Source organism: Elephas maximus, chromosome 1 (genome assembly GCF_024166365.1).
Source record: "Elephas maximus indicus isolate mEleMax1 chromosome 1, mEleMax1 primary haplotype, whole genome shotgun sequence".
NCBI lineage: Eukaryota > Metazoa > Chordata > Mammalia > Proboscidea > Elephantidae > Elephas > Elephas maximus.
Window position 1 is genome coordinate 150,834,485 of NC_064819.1, and position 16,605 is coordinate 150,851,089.

Sequence of the window (16,605 nt, forward strand, 5' to 3'; positions counted from 1 at the left end):
GGGAAAAGAGCACTGCACCAGGGAATATCAAGACTTAGGTTTTGGTCTTAAGTCTGCCACTAACTTCATGTATCCTTAAAGAAATCACTGCTGTTAAACACATAGATACAGAGTTTAGTCTTTTATTATCTTAGTGTTTTCTAATCCAATTTAATGTGTAGAATGTAACCTCTGAATGCTGCCATGCAGCCTTTTTCCTCATTATAAAAGATCTACCTCAGGATCACCCCCATCCTCATTTAGATACTTGTCCAAATCCTAAACACATTGTATTTCACACACACACTCACTCACACTGACTCTTTTCTCTTACTCAAAAATTGATGAGAAAAGATAGAAAATCAGCTAGGAGGGCCTTTGTCACCTCTCTGGTGTATTAGCACTAATGGTCTATATTTGGTCTCCGGTTCCTCTTTTTGCCATCTGTAAACTTTATCATGTTAAAATTAACCTTTTTATTCTGTGGAACACCTGTGATTTGTGATTGTATGCTGTTTGTCACATCCCATATGCTTGTAGAGAACAGAGGTAAAGTCTGTTTTATTTAGTATATCATGATAATGAGGTAATAAGTTTTAATTTTTTAAATAAGAATAAGCAATAGATGTGAATGCATAATTAATTAAATGAAGCAAGTTTTCTTTGTCTAGGTTATACTTACCCATGCATGTCTGTTGACAGGCTTTGAAATGGAGTAAATTTATATGAAAAGAAAAATAGTGGAGGTTTATAGAAAATTGAGGTGAGCTTAATTTAAAGGTGGTATAGTTGCATACAGTGTTTCATATTGTCTGTTTTATTCTTCAGATGAATAGACACTTAGTTTACCTAGTCTATGCACGGTAGACCTTTTTGTGTCTTTCGTTTCTAATGCTTTTTAAATCACTGGACCAAAAGGGAGGAAAATACAAGTACTACATCCATTCTTTTCAGTATCATAGATTTGTTTTAATGGGTGAGGGTGCTTATAATTAACATCAGTTCTTTACATGTAAATGAATACTTGTGAAGTTCTCAAAAATAGTTGATTGTACTGTGTTACCGAATATTCTTCCAGAATTTCTATATTAGACTTTTTTTTAACTGCAGCCCAGTCTCTGTCCCAGCAATGATCAGTTGTGAACTGATAATGTTAAGTGAATGAAGCTTTACTGATGAAAATGATCTGTAAATTTCTAATGCAAATTTTGTAGTATGTTATTACACATCCTTATGTAACACCATTCTGTGATGTATTTGTATATCCTTTTTCTTTAGATTTCAGAAGTTGATTGCAAAGATGCACTAGAAATGATCTGTAACTTAGAATCTGAGGGTGATGAAAAAAGTGCTCTTGTTTTATGTACTGCGTTTTTATCACGTCAGCTACAACAAGGAGATATGTACTGTGCTTGGTAAGTTAATTTTCTTTTTTTAAGAAAAATTTGTTAAATAAGAATACAGAAAGGTTATGAGAATTTAGGTAATTTAGGAACATTTTTTGAACATATTTTAAGGTCTTTGCAGAACAAAAAACTTATTTTTAGATACACTTTGTGCAAACTAATCAAGTATTTCAAAACTTTAAAACCTTTTTGTACTTTTAGCATTAAGGAACACACAATTCTTTAGCATACCAATAATGATCGTCCACGCAGGACATTTTTTAATGTTAGAAGGTGAAAGAAAGGTTTATTTTGTCTAATGCCATAACCAAAATTTTCAGATATGCAAACAACCTATAATTGAATGTGTGTATTTTTTCTTTTTTTACCCTCTGCATATTGAACCCTTTTAGCTATAGAACTAGCTGTTGGCCATCTATGTGTGGAAATATAGTTCACTTTCCACCTAGAAAAATAAGTATTGCTCACTAACTTCTTCAATATAAGTTCCTTTGTATTGTAAATTTCCAAGTGGCCAAAGCTTGGTATATGTAATCTTTTGTGAAGCTACAACTGGCAGAGACGTTGACTTCAGCTAACCAAGGAGCCTAAGATGATCAGCTGCCTTAAATTACTGTTAGCTAAAATCGCTAATTTATCTTGTCAACACTAATATTAGGTATGTTTATGGAAAACAAGTAGATTTTCTAGGTATAATATAGCATAAATATCTTTGATGACTAAGAAATTAATGTGTTAAATGGCAAAAAGACATCAGTATTTGATTTTATATAATAAGACAAAAGCAGTCTACTACAAGCTTTTGAGTAGAAGGTTAGCAAAATAGAGTTTATGTTTAAGAAGCTGTTTAATACAAACAGTTGGGAATTGATTGGGGACTGAATGAGGGCAAAGTTGGGGAAGGGAGTGGCAACAGAATTGAGACAAGAAAATCAGCTAGAAAGCCATTAAATAGTTCAGCTGGGAAGTTATGAAGGCTTCCTTTTGGTTGTGGGATCAGATGAAAAAAATATTGAAGAAGATAACATTCTTGAGGAAGGAAAAAGTAGAGAGGTAGTGTCAGTGAAAGAATGTTAATCTTTTTTCATACATTGTTTCAAGTTTCAGAAGGCATCAAAGCAGAGAAGTCTTTTAAAGAAGTAGAGAGGCGAAGGTGGTCAGGATTGGAGAGAGATTTCGAAGTCCTCGATATATAGGTTAAAATCAGTAAATGGGAATGTTATTCAGGTAGGCGGTGTAAAGGCCACAGTTCTAGGACTGGAAAATGAAAAATGTAGAAGCAAGAAAGTAGATTTTTATGGAATTTAATCATGGAGAACAGAAGAGAAATAATAGGTTAAAAGGAGGAAAACTCATCACCTCAGTAGGACTTCTTTCTATGAAAAATATTATTGCATTTGAAGTACGTTTTAAAGTTTATTTTTTTGATTTCTTATTTCACTGTTACAACAGATGAATTACTTTCTTTACATAGGTTCTATGTCATCATTGATTCTTAACATTTATCTAGTAACCTTATTAGTTAGCTTTAGATTTAAATTGGAAGTCGAGGTAAGAGGTAAATGTTTTTTGAAAACGATTAAGGCATTGATACTTTGTGCTTTTTATTACATTGTTGAAGATGAGATGTGGCTCAGAGTTACCATTTGTATAATTTGCTTAAATGTCAGGTGCTTTTCTGATTAAAAGTAGTGTTTCTCTGGGATTGAAAAATATTAATCAATAAAATGATAAATCATATTTTAATTTTATTTAATCTTTAGAAAAGTGGGAACTATTTCCTTATTTTAAACTTAATTCCACATGTAGAAATGGAATCTAAAACCAGTTTTTATTTCAAATGTAATGATGGGACTGATAAGGTCTATGCTTATTACATAACTGCGCCAACTTTTTTTTTTTTTTTTCCTAGGGAACTTACTCTCTTCTGGAGCAAATTACAGCAAAGAGTAGAACCATCCATACAAGTGTATCTAGAGAGGTGTCGTCAACTTTCTTTATTAACCAAGACGGTATATCACATTTTCTTCTTGATTAAAGTTATTAATTCAGAGGTAAGAATAATCATTAATTTCTTAATTTAAAAATATATAAATTATCTTTAATAAAAGACTTTAACTTTTATTATTTTGGCACATCTTTGAGTGTTTTTTACTTCATTTAGTGCTTTGAACATTTGTTTTCTTATTAGCCCTTTAGGACATTTGATATACAAACTTGAAATTGCAAATGAGAGCCAGGGGCTTGCTCTTGGTCTGAAGAAAAGCAGTATACATCACACCTACATTTTATCACTCTTCAGTTGTTGCTCCTTGATGTTATACTACTTTGATAACTTGGCTGTAATGGAACTTGGGAAGTTTAAAGAGGAATAGAGAGATATCTTCCTTTGCTAGCAGTATGGCAGATTAGATTATCTAAAAACCCTCCTACTGCAAAACATCCAGAAATACTTGATAAAATATAACAAACTTTTTTTTTTTTTAACGTTTAGCATCTGGGATTGCAAGAATATTAGGGAAATTTCTAGGGCCTCAAAGGAAGAAGAACCTAAAAACTGGAGTAGAAAGCTTGGGCTGATGCTGTACCTCTCCAGCCTGGTGGGGGTTGTGATGTATTACTACTTGCAATGACCAAGGAGTTTGAGTTTTCATATTCACACTGGGACAGGAGATAGCTATATGGGGATAAGAGATAAGGCTTTGGGCCCTCTCAAGGTAGAGAGTTAGAACTGAAGCCCTGTATATAAAGCTGACAACTGTGAAATACTATAATTTCATTGAAAAGGTAGACTAGAAAAAAAATACATTTTCTAACACGGATGATAGGGAAAATCGTGTATGCCCATCTGTCTTCTGGGTCAGGGGAAAATGTTTCATCTAAGAAGTTGTAACCATAGGTCTTCACTCACACAGATTTGAGGTCCAAATTTACCCTGTCTACATAGTACAGGAACTCCCATGCCAAGTAAGTAAGGTTTAAGGAAGTAGGGACGGAGCCCTTACATAGTACAGGAACTCCCATGCCAAGTAAGTAAGGTTTAAGGAAGTAGGGACGGAGCCCTGGGCTGGTAATACCCCTGTCATACCTAGCAGAAGCAAATATAGCACTGCTTTGAAGGAACATGTCATCAAAATAGTACAAAATAACTACACAAGTTTTGTGAAAGATCTTTAAAGATGCTAGAGACACCCATATGGGGCCATTTCTTCCCAGTTGTCCTTTCTTTCCTTTCACTTTCAAAATAGGTCTCTTTGTATTTTTTCTTCTTGCCCATTATCTTTTTGGTCTTTGTACTTTTGCTTTTCCTAGAATCAAGGCCCCTTTTTCAGTATCACAGCCTCCTTCCCTCGCTCTCCCTTTGGACCACAAATCTAAGCTTCTGTTCTAGTAAAAATTTATTTTCCTCTTGATCTGTGAAACTACAGGTCCTATTGCCTCTTTTGTCTTTCTTTCTTGCCTTTTGATCCTTTATTACGTATACCCCATTTCCATGGATGTGGCCAGATACCATGGCTGGCTGATTCCTCATATTTTCCTGTTCCCTTCTAACCTTTTAAAATGCATCTTCTTCTTTCCTCCTGTATGTTTCAAGTGACTCTTACCTTCATTACTGCTCTTTTCTCAAAATAATAGTTTCAGATGCTAATCTAAAAAAAGAAAAAGTTTATTGGGTTTTTGCCTCCTCCTGCTTAAGTTGGTCTAGCCATGAGGTAGGTGATTTGACATTCAGTTTTATGGTAGCAATAGATTCTCCATTATGAAGAATTGAATAACTTTTTCTGTTAGAAGTGAAATTCTTCTTTCATTACTAATAAGACAGGAAATAGGGAGATACTCTTGGTTTTGTAATTTGATTAAGAGTGTTTTGTTTCATAAGGATTGCAAATAAAAACTTAGGATATGAGATTTGTGATACAGGTAATGACTGCCTATAAATCACTTCCTATGTGTCAGACACTATACTAAACTATCGCAGAAACTTTAGAAACAATCTTTAATACACACAGCAATTTTATTAAGTTTTTTTTTTTTTAAGTGCTATTATGACCCCCTATTTAGTAAGTGGAATATGAAAGGTCAGAGAAGTTGAATAACTTCCAAGTTTGCCTAGCTATTAAGTCATTTCACATCCCAAGTCTTATCTCGTGGCTCCAGTGCTTTTTCTGCTATTCTGTACAGTTCATTATACACATATATACACACACGTAAGCACACGTGCACATGCACATCCGCCAGACTAAGCTGCAGTGCTTTTAGAAGGGGCATCTTTTCATATGCGGCTATTATGATAATAACATTTTCTATTTGCTTTTCACAGACTGAAGGGGCTGGACTTGCCACTTGTATAGAACTATGTGTAAAAGCTCTTCGCTTGGAATCTACAGAAAATACTGAAGTGAAAATATCTATTTGCAAGACCATTTCGTGCTTGTTGCCTGATGATCTGGAAGTTAAACGTGCCTGTCAACTGAGTGAATTTCTTATTGAGCCTACAGTAGATGCATATTATGCTGTGGAAATGTTGTATAACCAGCCGGACCAGAAATATGATGAAGAGAATCTTCCAATACCAAATTCTCTACGTTGTGAGCTCTTACTTGTATTGAAAACTCAATGGCCTTTTGATCCAGAATTCTGGGATTGGAAAACCTTGAAAAGACAATGTCTGGCATTAATGGGAGAAGAAGCATCCATTGTGTCTTCAATAGATGAACTAAATGACAGTGAAGTATATGAGAAGGTAGTAGACTACCAGGAAGAGATTAAAGAAACTTCTGTGAATGGACTTTCTGGTGGAGTTGGTGCTAATTCTGACCTTCTTAAAGGCATTTGTGATGATAAGCAGAAGAAGAAAGAGATAAAACAATTACGAGAGCGAGGATTTATATCTGCTAGGTTTAGGAATTGGCAAGCCTACATGCAGTATTGTGTGCTATGTGACAAAGAATTCCTTGGTCATAGAATAGTACGACATGCTCAGAAACATTACAAAGACGGGATTTACAGTTGCCCCATATGTGCAAAGAACTTTAATTCTAAAGAAACTTTTGTTCCTCATGTCACATTGCATGTTAAACAATCTAGTAAAGAGAGACTAGCAGCTATGAAACCATTAAGAAGATTGGGAAGGCCTCCTAAGGTCACAACTACCAATGAGAATCAGAAGACTAATAATGCTGTGACCAAGCAGGAACAAAGGCCTATAAAAAAGAATAGTCTCTATTCAACAGATTTCATAGTATTTAATGACAATGATGGTTCAGATGATGAAAATGATGACAAAGATAAATCTTATGAGCCAGAAGTGATCCCAGTCCAGAAACCAGTACCTATTAATGAATTTAATTGCCCTGTAACTTTTTGTAAAAAGGGCTTTAAGTACTTTAAAAATTTGATTGCTCATGTAAAGGGGCATAAGGATAATGAAGATGCCAAGCGCTTTCTTGAAATGCAAAGCAAAAAAGTTATTTGCCAGTACTGTAGACGGCATTTTGTAAGTGTTACTCATCTCAATGATCACTTGCAAATGCATTGTGGCAGTAAGCCATATATCTGTATACAGATGAAGTGTAAGGCCGGTTTTAACAGTTATGCAGAGCTCTTAACCCACAGAAAGGAGCATCAAGTGTTCAGAGCAAAATGTATGTTTCCTAAATGTGGCAGAATTTTTTCAGAAGCTTATTTGCTATATGATCATGAAGCACAGCATTATAATACCTATACTTGCAAGTTCACGGGTTGTGGTAAAGTTTATCGTTCTCAGAGTGAACTAGAAAAGCATCTGGATGATCACAGCACTCCTCCTGAAACAGTCTTGCCTCCCAAAGACCAACTTAATTCATCTGGAGATTCTCTTCAGCCTTCCAGAGTGAATCAGAACATAGAAGGAAACACTGCGAAAGAGAGCTCTATGCTTCCTTCAGAAAATAGCATTGAAAACAGCTTACGAGAAGATAGAAGTGATACTTGGGATAAAAGTAAGGCAGAATCAGCTATGACTGAACAAGACCAGGTTTCTGTCCCTGTACTGAAGGAAGCCGATGGACCATTGTCAAATGGTTTGGAAAACCCTGCTACCACACCTCTGCTTCAGGCCAGTGAAGTAGCAGTGTCCATCAAAGTGTCTCTTAATCATGGGGTTGAGGATAACTTTGGAAAGCAAGAAAACTCAACTATAGAAGGCTCTGGTGAATCACTGGTCACAAACTTACATACACCGGTTGAAGATACTTGCAATGATTTGTGTCATCCAGGTTTCCAAGAGAGAAAAGAACAGGATTGCTTTAATGAAGCTCAGATTACTGAGAATTCTTTAGTAAATTCAGAAACCCTCAAAATAGGTGACCTTACCCCACAGAACTTAGAAAGACAAGTGAACAACTTAATGACCTTTTCTGTGCAAAATCAGTCAGGATTTCAGAACAATTTGCCAACTTCCAAGCTTGACTGTGGAGGTAATGTTAAAACATCATCCGGCCTTTATAACTTACCTCTTAAGACATTAGAAAGTATCACATTTGTTCCACCACAGCCCAACCTAAATAGTTCTTTAGGAACTCCATCAGTGCCTGTAAAAGCTCCAGTTCAGAAATTCAGTTGCCAGGTTGAGGGATGTACTCGAACCTATAATTCTTCACAGAGTATTGGGAAACACATGAAGACAGCACACCCTGACCAGTATGCTGCATTTAAAATGCAGCGCAAAAGTAAAAGAGGTCAGAAATCTAACAACCTAAATACACCAAATAATGGAAAGTTTGTTTATTTTTTGCCACCACAGGTGAGCAGCTCCAGTAATGCATTTTTTGCAGCACAAACCAAAGCCAGTGGGAATCCTACTTGTTCAGCCCAGTTGCAGCATGTCTCACCTTCCATTTTTCCAGCTCATTTAACAAATGTGTCAACTCCACTGTTGCCCTCGATGGAAAGTGTCATAAATCCAAATATACCTTCTCAGGACAAAAATGAACAAGGTGGTATGTTATGTTCCCAACTGGAAAATTTATCTGGTACAACCTTGCCAGCACAAATGGAAGATCTAACCAAAACCGTTTTGCCCTTGAATATTGACAGTGGCTCAGATCCTTTCCTTCCTTTGCCTGCAGAAAGTAGTTCAATGTCTCTCTTCCCTTCACCACCAGATGGTGGGACTAATTCTGTTTTTTCCCAACTGGAAAATAATGCAAATCATTTTTCCTCTCAAACTGAAGGAAACACCAATTCCTCCTTCCTAAAGGGGGGTAATGGTGAAAATGCAGTTTTTCCTTCACAAGTAAATGTTGCAGATGACCTCAACAGCACCAGTGCCCAACAGTCTGCAACTGAAAAAGTTAATAAAGACCGTGGACGGGGTCCAAATGGGAAGGAAAGAAAACCCAAGCAAAACAAAAGGGCTAAATGGCCTGCAATTATCAGAGATGGAAAATTTATTTGTAGCAGGTGTTACAGGGCTTTTACTAATCCCAGATCACTGGGTGGACACTTGTCTAAGCGATCTTTCTGTAAGCCACTGGATGGAGCAGAAATTGCCCAAGAACTTTTACAGAGTAACGGACAGCCTTCTCTTCTTGCCAGCATGATTCTCTCTACAAATGCAGTAAATTTGCAGCAGCCACAACAGTCTGCTTTTAGTCCAGAAGCATGTTTTAAAGATCCATCATTTTTGCAGCTTCTTGCTGCTGAAACTCGCTCATCAACGTTTTTACCAAGTACATTTCCTCGTACTGGTGTGACTAACTTTAATACCGGTGTTAGCCAAGAAGGAAGTGAAATCATTAAACAGGCTTTGGAAACCGCTGGCATTCCCAGTACATTTGAGGGTTCAGAAATGCTTTCTCATGTTGTTCCCTCAGGTTGTATCTCAGAGACAGCACAAGTAAATGCAGTGGTGATGCCAAATCCAACTGTGCCACCCCTGTTGCAGACTGTATGCCACCCAAACACCCTGCTGACAAGCCAGGATAGGACACCAAACTCCAAAACTCCCTCCATTGATGAATGCAGCAGTTTGCCTGTCTTTCCAGCAAATGACTTACTACTGAAGACTGTTGAAAATGGTTTGTGCTCTAGTTCATTTCCTAATTCTGGTGGGCTTTCACAAAATTTTACCAGTACCAGTTCACGTGTTTCAGTTATAAGTGGTCCCCAGAATGCAAGGTCTAGTCATTTAAATAAAAAGGGAAACAGTGCTTCTAAGAGAAGAAAGAAAGCTGTTCCTCCACTGATTGCACCCAGTGCCTCCCAAAACTTGGTAACAAGTGACTTAACAGCAATGGGACTCATAGCAAAGAGTATTGAAATACCAACTACTAACCTTCATTCAAACGTAATTCCAAATTGTGAACCTCAGGGGTTGGTGGAAAATCTAACACAGAAACTAAATAATGTTGACAATCAGTTATTTATGACTGATGTAAAAGAAAACTTCAAAACCAATCTTGAGTCCCATACAGTGTTAGCGCCTTTAACATTAAAAACTGAAAATGGTGATTCCCAAATGATGGATTTGAATTCATGCACAACTTCAGTAAATTCCGATTTGCAGATTTCTGAAGACAATGTTATACAAAACTTTGAAAAGACTCTTGAAATTATTAAAACTGCAATGAATTCTCAAATACTTGAGGTAAAAAGTGGACCTCAGAGTGTTGGTGAAACATCACAGAACGTACCAGTGAGTTATAATATTCAGCTTCCTTCAGTAAACACTGCACAAAATAACAAATTACCTGATTCTTCTCAGTTTCCTTCCTTCATAGCAGTCATGCCGACAAAAAATAACATTCCTGAGTCTGACATATTGCATAAAGTGGATCAAATACAGGAAATCCTAGAAGGCTTACAGAAATTAAAATTAGAAAATGACCTCTCCTCTCCATTATCCCAGTGTGTACTAATCAATACATCAGTGACGCTGACTTCCACTCCTGTTACATCAACTCCAAATGCCTCAGTGGTTCAGCCAGTTTCTGAAATGGTAAATAACATTCAGTTTAGTGACAAGGTTAATAAACCCTTTGTGTGTCAAAACCAAGGCTGTAACTACAGTGCTATGACAAAGGATGCACTATTTAAGCACTATGGTAAAATTCATCAATACACTCCAGAAATGATTCTTGAAATTAAGAAGAACCAGTTGAAATTTGCTCCATTTAAATGTGTAGTACCTACATGTACAAAAACATTTACAAGAAACTCTAATCTCCGGGCACACTGTCAGTTGGTACATCATTTTACAACAGAAGAAATGGTAAAGTTAAAAATAAAAAGGCCTTACGGAAGAAAACCTCAGAATGAAAATTCGCCAGCTTCACGAATTACACAAGTCAAAAAACAACTAGCTATGACAGAGGAAAATCAAAAGGAATTCCAGCCTGCTTTAGAATTGGGAGCAAAGAAGGAAAATATCCTCAGTAATGTAGCAGTGGTCCCAGAAAATCAGCTTATAGAAAAAAAAAGTCCTGAAAATATAGAAAGTTCTGCGCAAGTGATTACAGTTACTTCCGAACAACATGATACAAATTCTCTCACAAACATACAAACCAAAGGACGGAAAACTAGGAGGCATAAAAAAGAAAAGGAGGAGAAAAAACGCAAGAAGCCAGTTTCCCAGTCCCTTGAGTTTCCAACAAGATATAGTTCCTACAGACCTTATCGATGTGTTCACCAGGGTTGCTTTGCTGCCTTTACGATTCAGCAAAACTTGATTCTTCATTACCAGGCTGTACACAAATCAGATCTACCTGCATTTTCTGCAGAGGTCGAAGAAGAAAGTGAGGCTGGTAAAGAAAGCGAAGAAATTGAAACTAAACAAACTGTGAAAGAATTTCGATGTCAGGTGAGTGACTGTTCTCGAATTTTCCAGGCAATCACTGGCCTAATACAACATTACATGAAACTTCATGAAATGACTCCTGAGGAAATTGAAAGTATGACCACAGCTGTGGATGTTGGGAAATTTCCATGTGATCAGTTAGAGTGTAAATCTTCATTTACAACTTACTTGAACTATGTTGTCCATCTCGAAGCAGACCATGGCATCGGGTTAAGGGCAAGTAAAACAGATGAAGATGGCATATATAAGTGTGATTGTGAAGGCTGTGATCGTATATATGCGACTCGGTCTAATCTCCTCCGACACATTTTTAACAAGCATAATGACAAACATAAAGCTCATTTGATTCGGCCAAGAAGATTAACACCAGGTCAGGAGAATATATCAAGCAAGGCAAATCAAGAAAAAACAAAGCCAAAATATCGAGGGACAAAACACAGCAGATCCGGAAAGGAAGGAATCAAAATGCCTAAAACCAAACGAAAGAAAAAAAATAATTTAGACAGCAAGAACACAAAGATTGTGCAGATTGAAGAAAATAAGCCTTATTCTCTGAAACGTGGAAAGCATGTATATTCTATAAAGGCTAGAAACGATGCCTTATCTGAATGTACAAGCAGATTTGTAACCCAGTATCCTTGTATGATAAAAGGGTGTACATCAGTTGTTACAAGTGAAAGCAATATAATTAGACATTATAAGTGCCATAAATTATCTAAAGCATTTACATCACAACACCGCAATCTTCTCATTGTCTTCAAACGGTGTTGTAACTCACAAGTTAAGGAAAAGTGTTCTGAGCAAGAAGTCGATAAAAGTGATGTAAAAGATTCTGACGTATGTGTATCGGAGAGCAATGATAACTCAGGAACAGCTTCGGTTCCACAGAAGGAAGTTGAAAAAAATGAAAAAGATGAAATGGATGAGCTAACAGAGTTATTTATTACCAAACTAATAAATGAAGACAGCACAAGTGTAGAGGCCCAAGCTAATACCTCTTCAAGTGTAAGTAATGATTTTCAGGAAAATAGCTCCTGCCAGTCAGAGAAACAAAAAGCAAGTAATTTGAAAAGACTTAATAAAGAAAAAAATGTCTCACAGAATAAAAAGAGGAAAATTGAAAAAACTGAAGCACCATTGGCAGTTGATTTAAATAGCATGCATAAAGAAGAAGAAACTGCTGTTGCAATTCAAACCACTGAGGACCATCCTGCATCTTTTGACTGGAGCTCATTTAAACCAATGGGATTTGAAGTATCATTTCTCAAGTTCCTTGAGGAGTCTGCAGTGAAGCAGAAGAAGAATACTGATAAAGATCATCCAAATAGTGGAACTAAAAGAGGAGCTCACTCAAATTCAAGAAGAAATACTGACAAGACTGCTGTGACTAATGGAAATCATGTATGTTCTTGTAAAGAAAGTGAAACTTTTGTACAGTTTGCTAATCCGTCACAGCTTCAGTGCAGTAATAATGTAAAAATTGTTTTAGACAAGACTCTTAAAGATTGCACTGAGCTCGTCTTAAAGCAGCTCCAGGAAATGAAACCTACCGTTAGTTTGAAAAAACTTGAAATACATCCAAAAGACACAGATGTGTGTGCTGTGAAAGACCTCAGTATAGGTAAAGCCACAGGGAGAGGGCAGTACTGAGAACTAATGTACTCTAAATACATCACTCACCATTTTATTTTAAGTAGGAAGCCATCAAGCATGCTAGAATTGTGAAACCTTTTCATTATTTTTGTTGTTATTGTTGTTGACATGAATTAACCTGGCCAACAAAAAAAAAAAGAAAAAAAAAAACATGACATCTGTCATGTAAAACTTTTTGTTTTTATCCCTATGGGACTTGAGGAACAGAATCAATACTTCAGTTTTGTAAATAGTTGAGCTAAACCTCAAATTTCTATCAACCAGTTACCCTTTCCATGAACTAAACTGACATTTCTGTGTGATTGGTATGTTTCACCAGGTCACTGCTCATGTATAACAGTCCTCTTTGTAGATACCTTTTTTGTATATATTTATTATTGTAAATCATTTGCTGCCACCAGCAGTCTGTGGTCTAAACTATTAAATGACACATTTATATTTGGAATTTTAATTTTTAACTAAGTGATCAAGTTTTTAACTAAGTGATCAAGTTGTTTTATTGTTTTAAATTAAGAACTTTTTCAACTAAAGCTAGAAACTCTGCCATAGTCCGTTGATTTTTACATGCATTTATTTACAAGACGGTTTCAAGATTACTTTTCACAGACTAGGCACATTATTATATTGACATCTTGCTCTGCTTTGTAAATTTACCATCCAAGATTTCTGGGTGGTATTCATATGAAATTAAGGCAGATTCTTTAGCAGTTTCCTATACCTACAGTTTTTTGTCCCCCCCCCAATTGGATATAGTTATTATGATCCATGAAATATAATGGAAATGTGAATAAAGATTTTACTACATTGAAGATTTTAAACATTTGGTATTTAAAAAAAAATCCTCTGTGATGTGATAGAAACTAGTAGTGTGGAGCAGTGTAAATATTGAGGTGGTGATTTGTGAAGTAGCCCAGTATTGCCTTAAATAAAATCACATTTCATTTCTTGTTTTATACATGTGATCTTATAAAGGTGGTTTTTTTGTTTTTGTTTTTTCCCCTCCATTTTCTGAAATTTATAGATTGGTGTATAGCTTTAAACTGTATAAACTTTTGTGGAAAGATTTTTTTAAACATTTTTTTATAAATCTTAATATTGATATCATCAAAGTGAGCCCATCTTGTGTTTATAAAATGCAAGAGTCCTTAACATTTATAATTACATAGGTAAAACACTTTCTATAAGGAAGTTGGATGTTTTGATTTTACTGTTTATAGAAGTTAGATTGACAGATTTGTCTGTATTTTCCCACCATATCTAATGATACTTTTTTCATTAGATTGGTCTGCAAGAGCAGTATTAGTTGTTATAATTGATTATTTTGGTTATTCAATATATAGTTAGCTCTTATAATTTAGCTATATTCACCATATTTATACTGTGGATTCACAGCCAGAAGTAGAGGTTCAGGAGAGCTTATGACCTTCATTTAAAGTCCAACCAAAATCAGTACTGGAAACAAAAGAAAACACCCTTTCAAGATCTACTTTTGTTACTGTTTGCCATAAATAGTAGTATTGATTTTTGACTTTGTGTTTGTTATAAAATTTGCGTTCACAATATTATTAGCCTGAGATATTGAAGATATTGTGATGATCTGAAAATGTGTATATTCCCTGTGCAACATCATATTTCAGGAAAAATGAAGCACTTAACATTAACTGAAATTGCTGGTACTCTGAATAAAGAAGCATGGTCAAGGAGTGAATTATTTTCTTTTGGAAAATATTTTTTAAAGTTTTATTATTATTACAGTTTTATTTTTAGGGCCTAATTGGTTATAACTCCTGATTTCACCTCCTTAAGGTTTATTACCAATATGCATAAAACTTGACATTAAAATTCCTACCCTTTGGTAAGCCCACTGTTATTTATTAAAATAAAAGTTGTTTTTATGGGTGGCTAATACATGTTTTTTTTCCCCACCCAAATTAACAATAAATAATACATGTTTTTTTCCCGCCCAAATTAACAATAAATAACTAAATGATATTAAATTTTTGTTAACAACAGAATGTTTTTGTACAATTTTCTTAGAAGTTGACCTAACCCCTAAAGGTAGGCATTCAGCAAAACTGCCTATGTAATATTGCAGTAGCAAGTAGGTTTTTTCCTGATAAATGTAGTGATGAGCCATCATTAAATGAAAATGCCAGTTTTGGCTTTTCTTTTGATTACTAGCTTAAGAAAACTGACCACTAGACATTTCTGTAATTGTTCTTCCACATAAGAAGGGGGAGAGCTTGCCAACATTGAGTTAAGTTTTTTATATTCCAGGTGCTTTATATTAAAAGTAATTATGGGAAAGCGGGCTTTTTAGCATGGAACAGGAAAACCAAATTATGGTGTAAAATAGATGAATTTATAGAACAGCATGTTGGTAAAATTTGATATGGAAGATAATGCCTGTTTACTAAAAAAGCAAGTATATTTTTCATGGTATATATTTCCTCAGTCTATTGAGATATTTTCTTCCTACAGCCTGAATTTGCTTAAGTTTTCATCAGTTTTTTTTTTTTAAATAGGTTTTTCCTCTTTTAAACCCAAAGAACTATAATATTACAGATCAGAACCATGTTATTCAAGATACGTCATTATCTTAAGTGAAATCTATCAATTCAGGAAATTTTTAGCAATGTTAAATTCAGCATAATTCATTGTTTTAAAGGCTAGATGGAGATAGATTTTTAACAAGGCAAATGTTGATCATCAGGTAAACACGATTATTACAGGTATCAAGATTGTTGTGTGCTGTCGAGTCCATCCTGACTCATAGTGACCCTATAGAGTAGAACTGGCACATAGGGTTTCCTAGGCTGTAATCTTTACGGGAGCAGATCACCAGGTCCTTTCTCCTGAGGAGCGGCTGGTGGGTTCGAACTGACGACCTTTCGGTTAGCAGCCTAGCAGCTGAGCTCTTAACCACTGTGCCACCAGGGCTTCTTAGGTATTAAGATAGAAGCATATAAAAATCACAGCTGGAGACATCAAAGAGAAAATGCCCTATTCTGGGAAAAGGGGAGCAGTTTAACGAAAGTCTTTGTAGAGAAGATGGATGAGTCTTGCAAGATGAACGAGTGTTTATCAGATGGTCAGGGGATAAAAGGTAATTCTAGGCTTGGAGGTATGAAGCAGCATAGTGCATTTTCTGTATTGCAAGTGGCATGTGTGGCAAAATAGGGAGGAGATTAAACCAAAGAGGTAAACAGGCCAGATCATGAAGTTTTTTGTATGCCATATTTAGTCTTTTTCTGTGTTAATTTAGAAATATAATTGGCACTCTGTAGAGGACAGATTGGATGAGTTGGCTATTAGAAGTAGGGAGACTTGAAATACTATGATGGAAGCCAGAAGAAAGAAAGTGTTAATGAAGATAGGCAACAGGCTCATGAATAGGAGCGATGTTAAAAGTAGGGTGGTCTAAGGCAGTCTATTTAAAATCTGTATTGCAGTGGATGCCAGGAGAGTGGAAGGTGTGTTCTGTGATTTAAAAAATTCTATAGCATGTTATAATTCCCTCTTATAAAGAATCCAGTGTACATTGGCATATTAAGGACTTAGAAGTCCTATTATAAAGAAACATGTTTACTGTTAGACTGAGGGCTTTCCAGATTTAATTGACCTTGAAGTTGTTTTTGTTTTTAATACTTAGGTATATCCCACAGAATTGGGAACACACTTTGGGCAACACTGATCTAAAATGGCATTTATTCAGCCAAGGCCAAATAG

At 35.6% G+C, this 16,605-nt stretch overlaps 1 protein-coding gene across 4 annotated transcripts in view; it reads left to right on the forward strand.

Moving 5' to 3' along the window:
- ZNF292 (zinc finger protein 292) overlaps positions 1-14,805 on the forward strand; it is a 114,757-nt gene extending 99,952 nt beyond the window's left edge. For 3 of the 4 annotated variants that reach the window (XM_049896840.1, XM_049896850.1, XM_049896861.1), the window contains 3 exons: positions 1,258-1,394; positions 3,298-3,439; positions 5,707-14,802. In XM_049896840.1, coding sequence (XP_049752797.1) covers positions 1,258-1,394; positions 3,298-3,439; positions 5,707-12,873 — 7,446 coding nt within the window. In that variant the 3' untranslated portion in view covers positions 12,874-14,802. Of the gene's footprint in view, positions 1-1,257; positions 1,395-3,297; positions 3,440-5,706 lie in introns of all 4 variants that reach the window. The other variant, XM_049896871.1, reaches the window with a different exon arrangement.
- Positions 14,806-16,605: the final 1,800 nt, after the last annotated feature.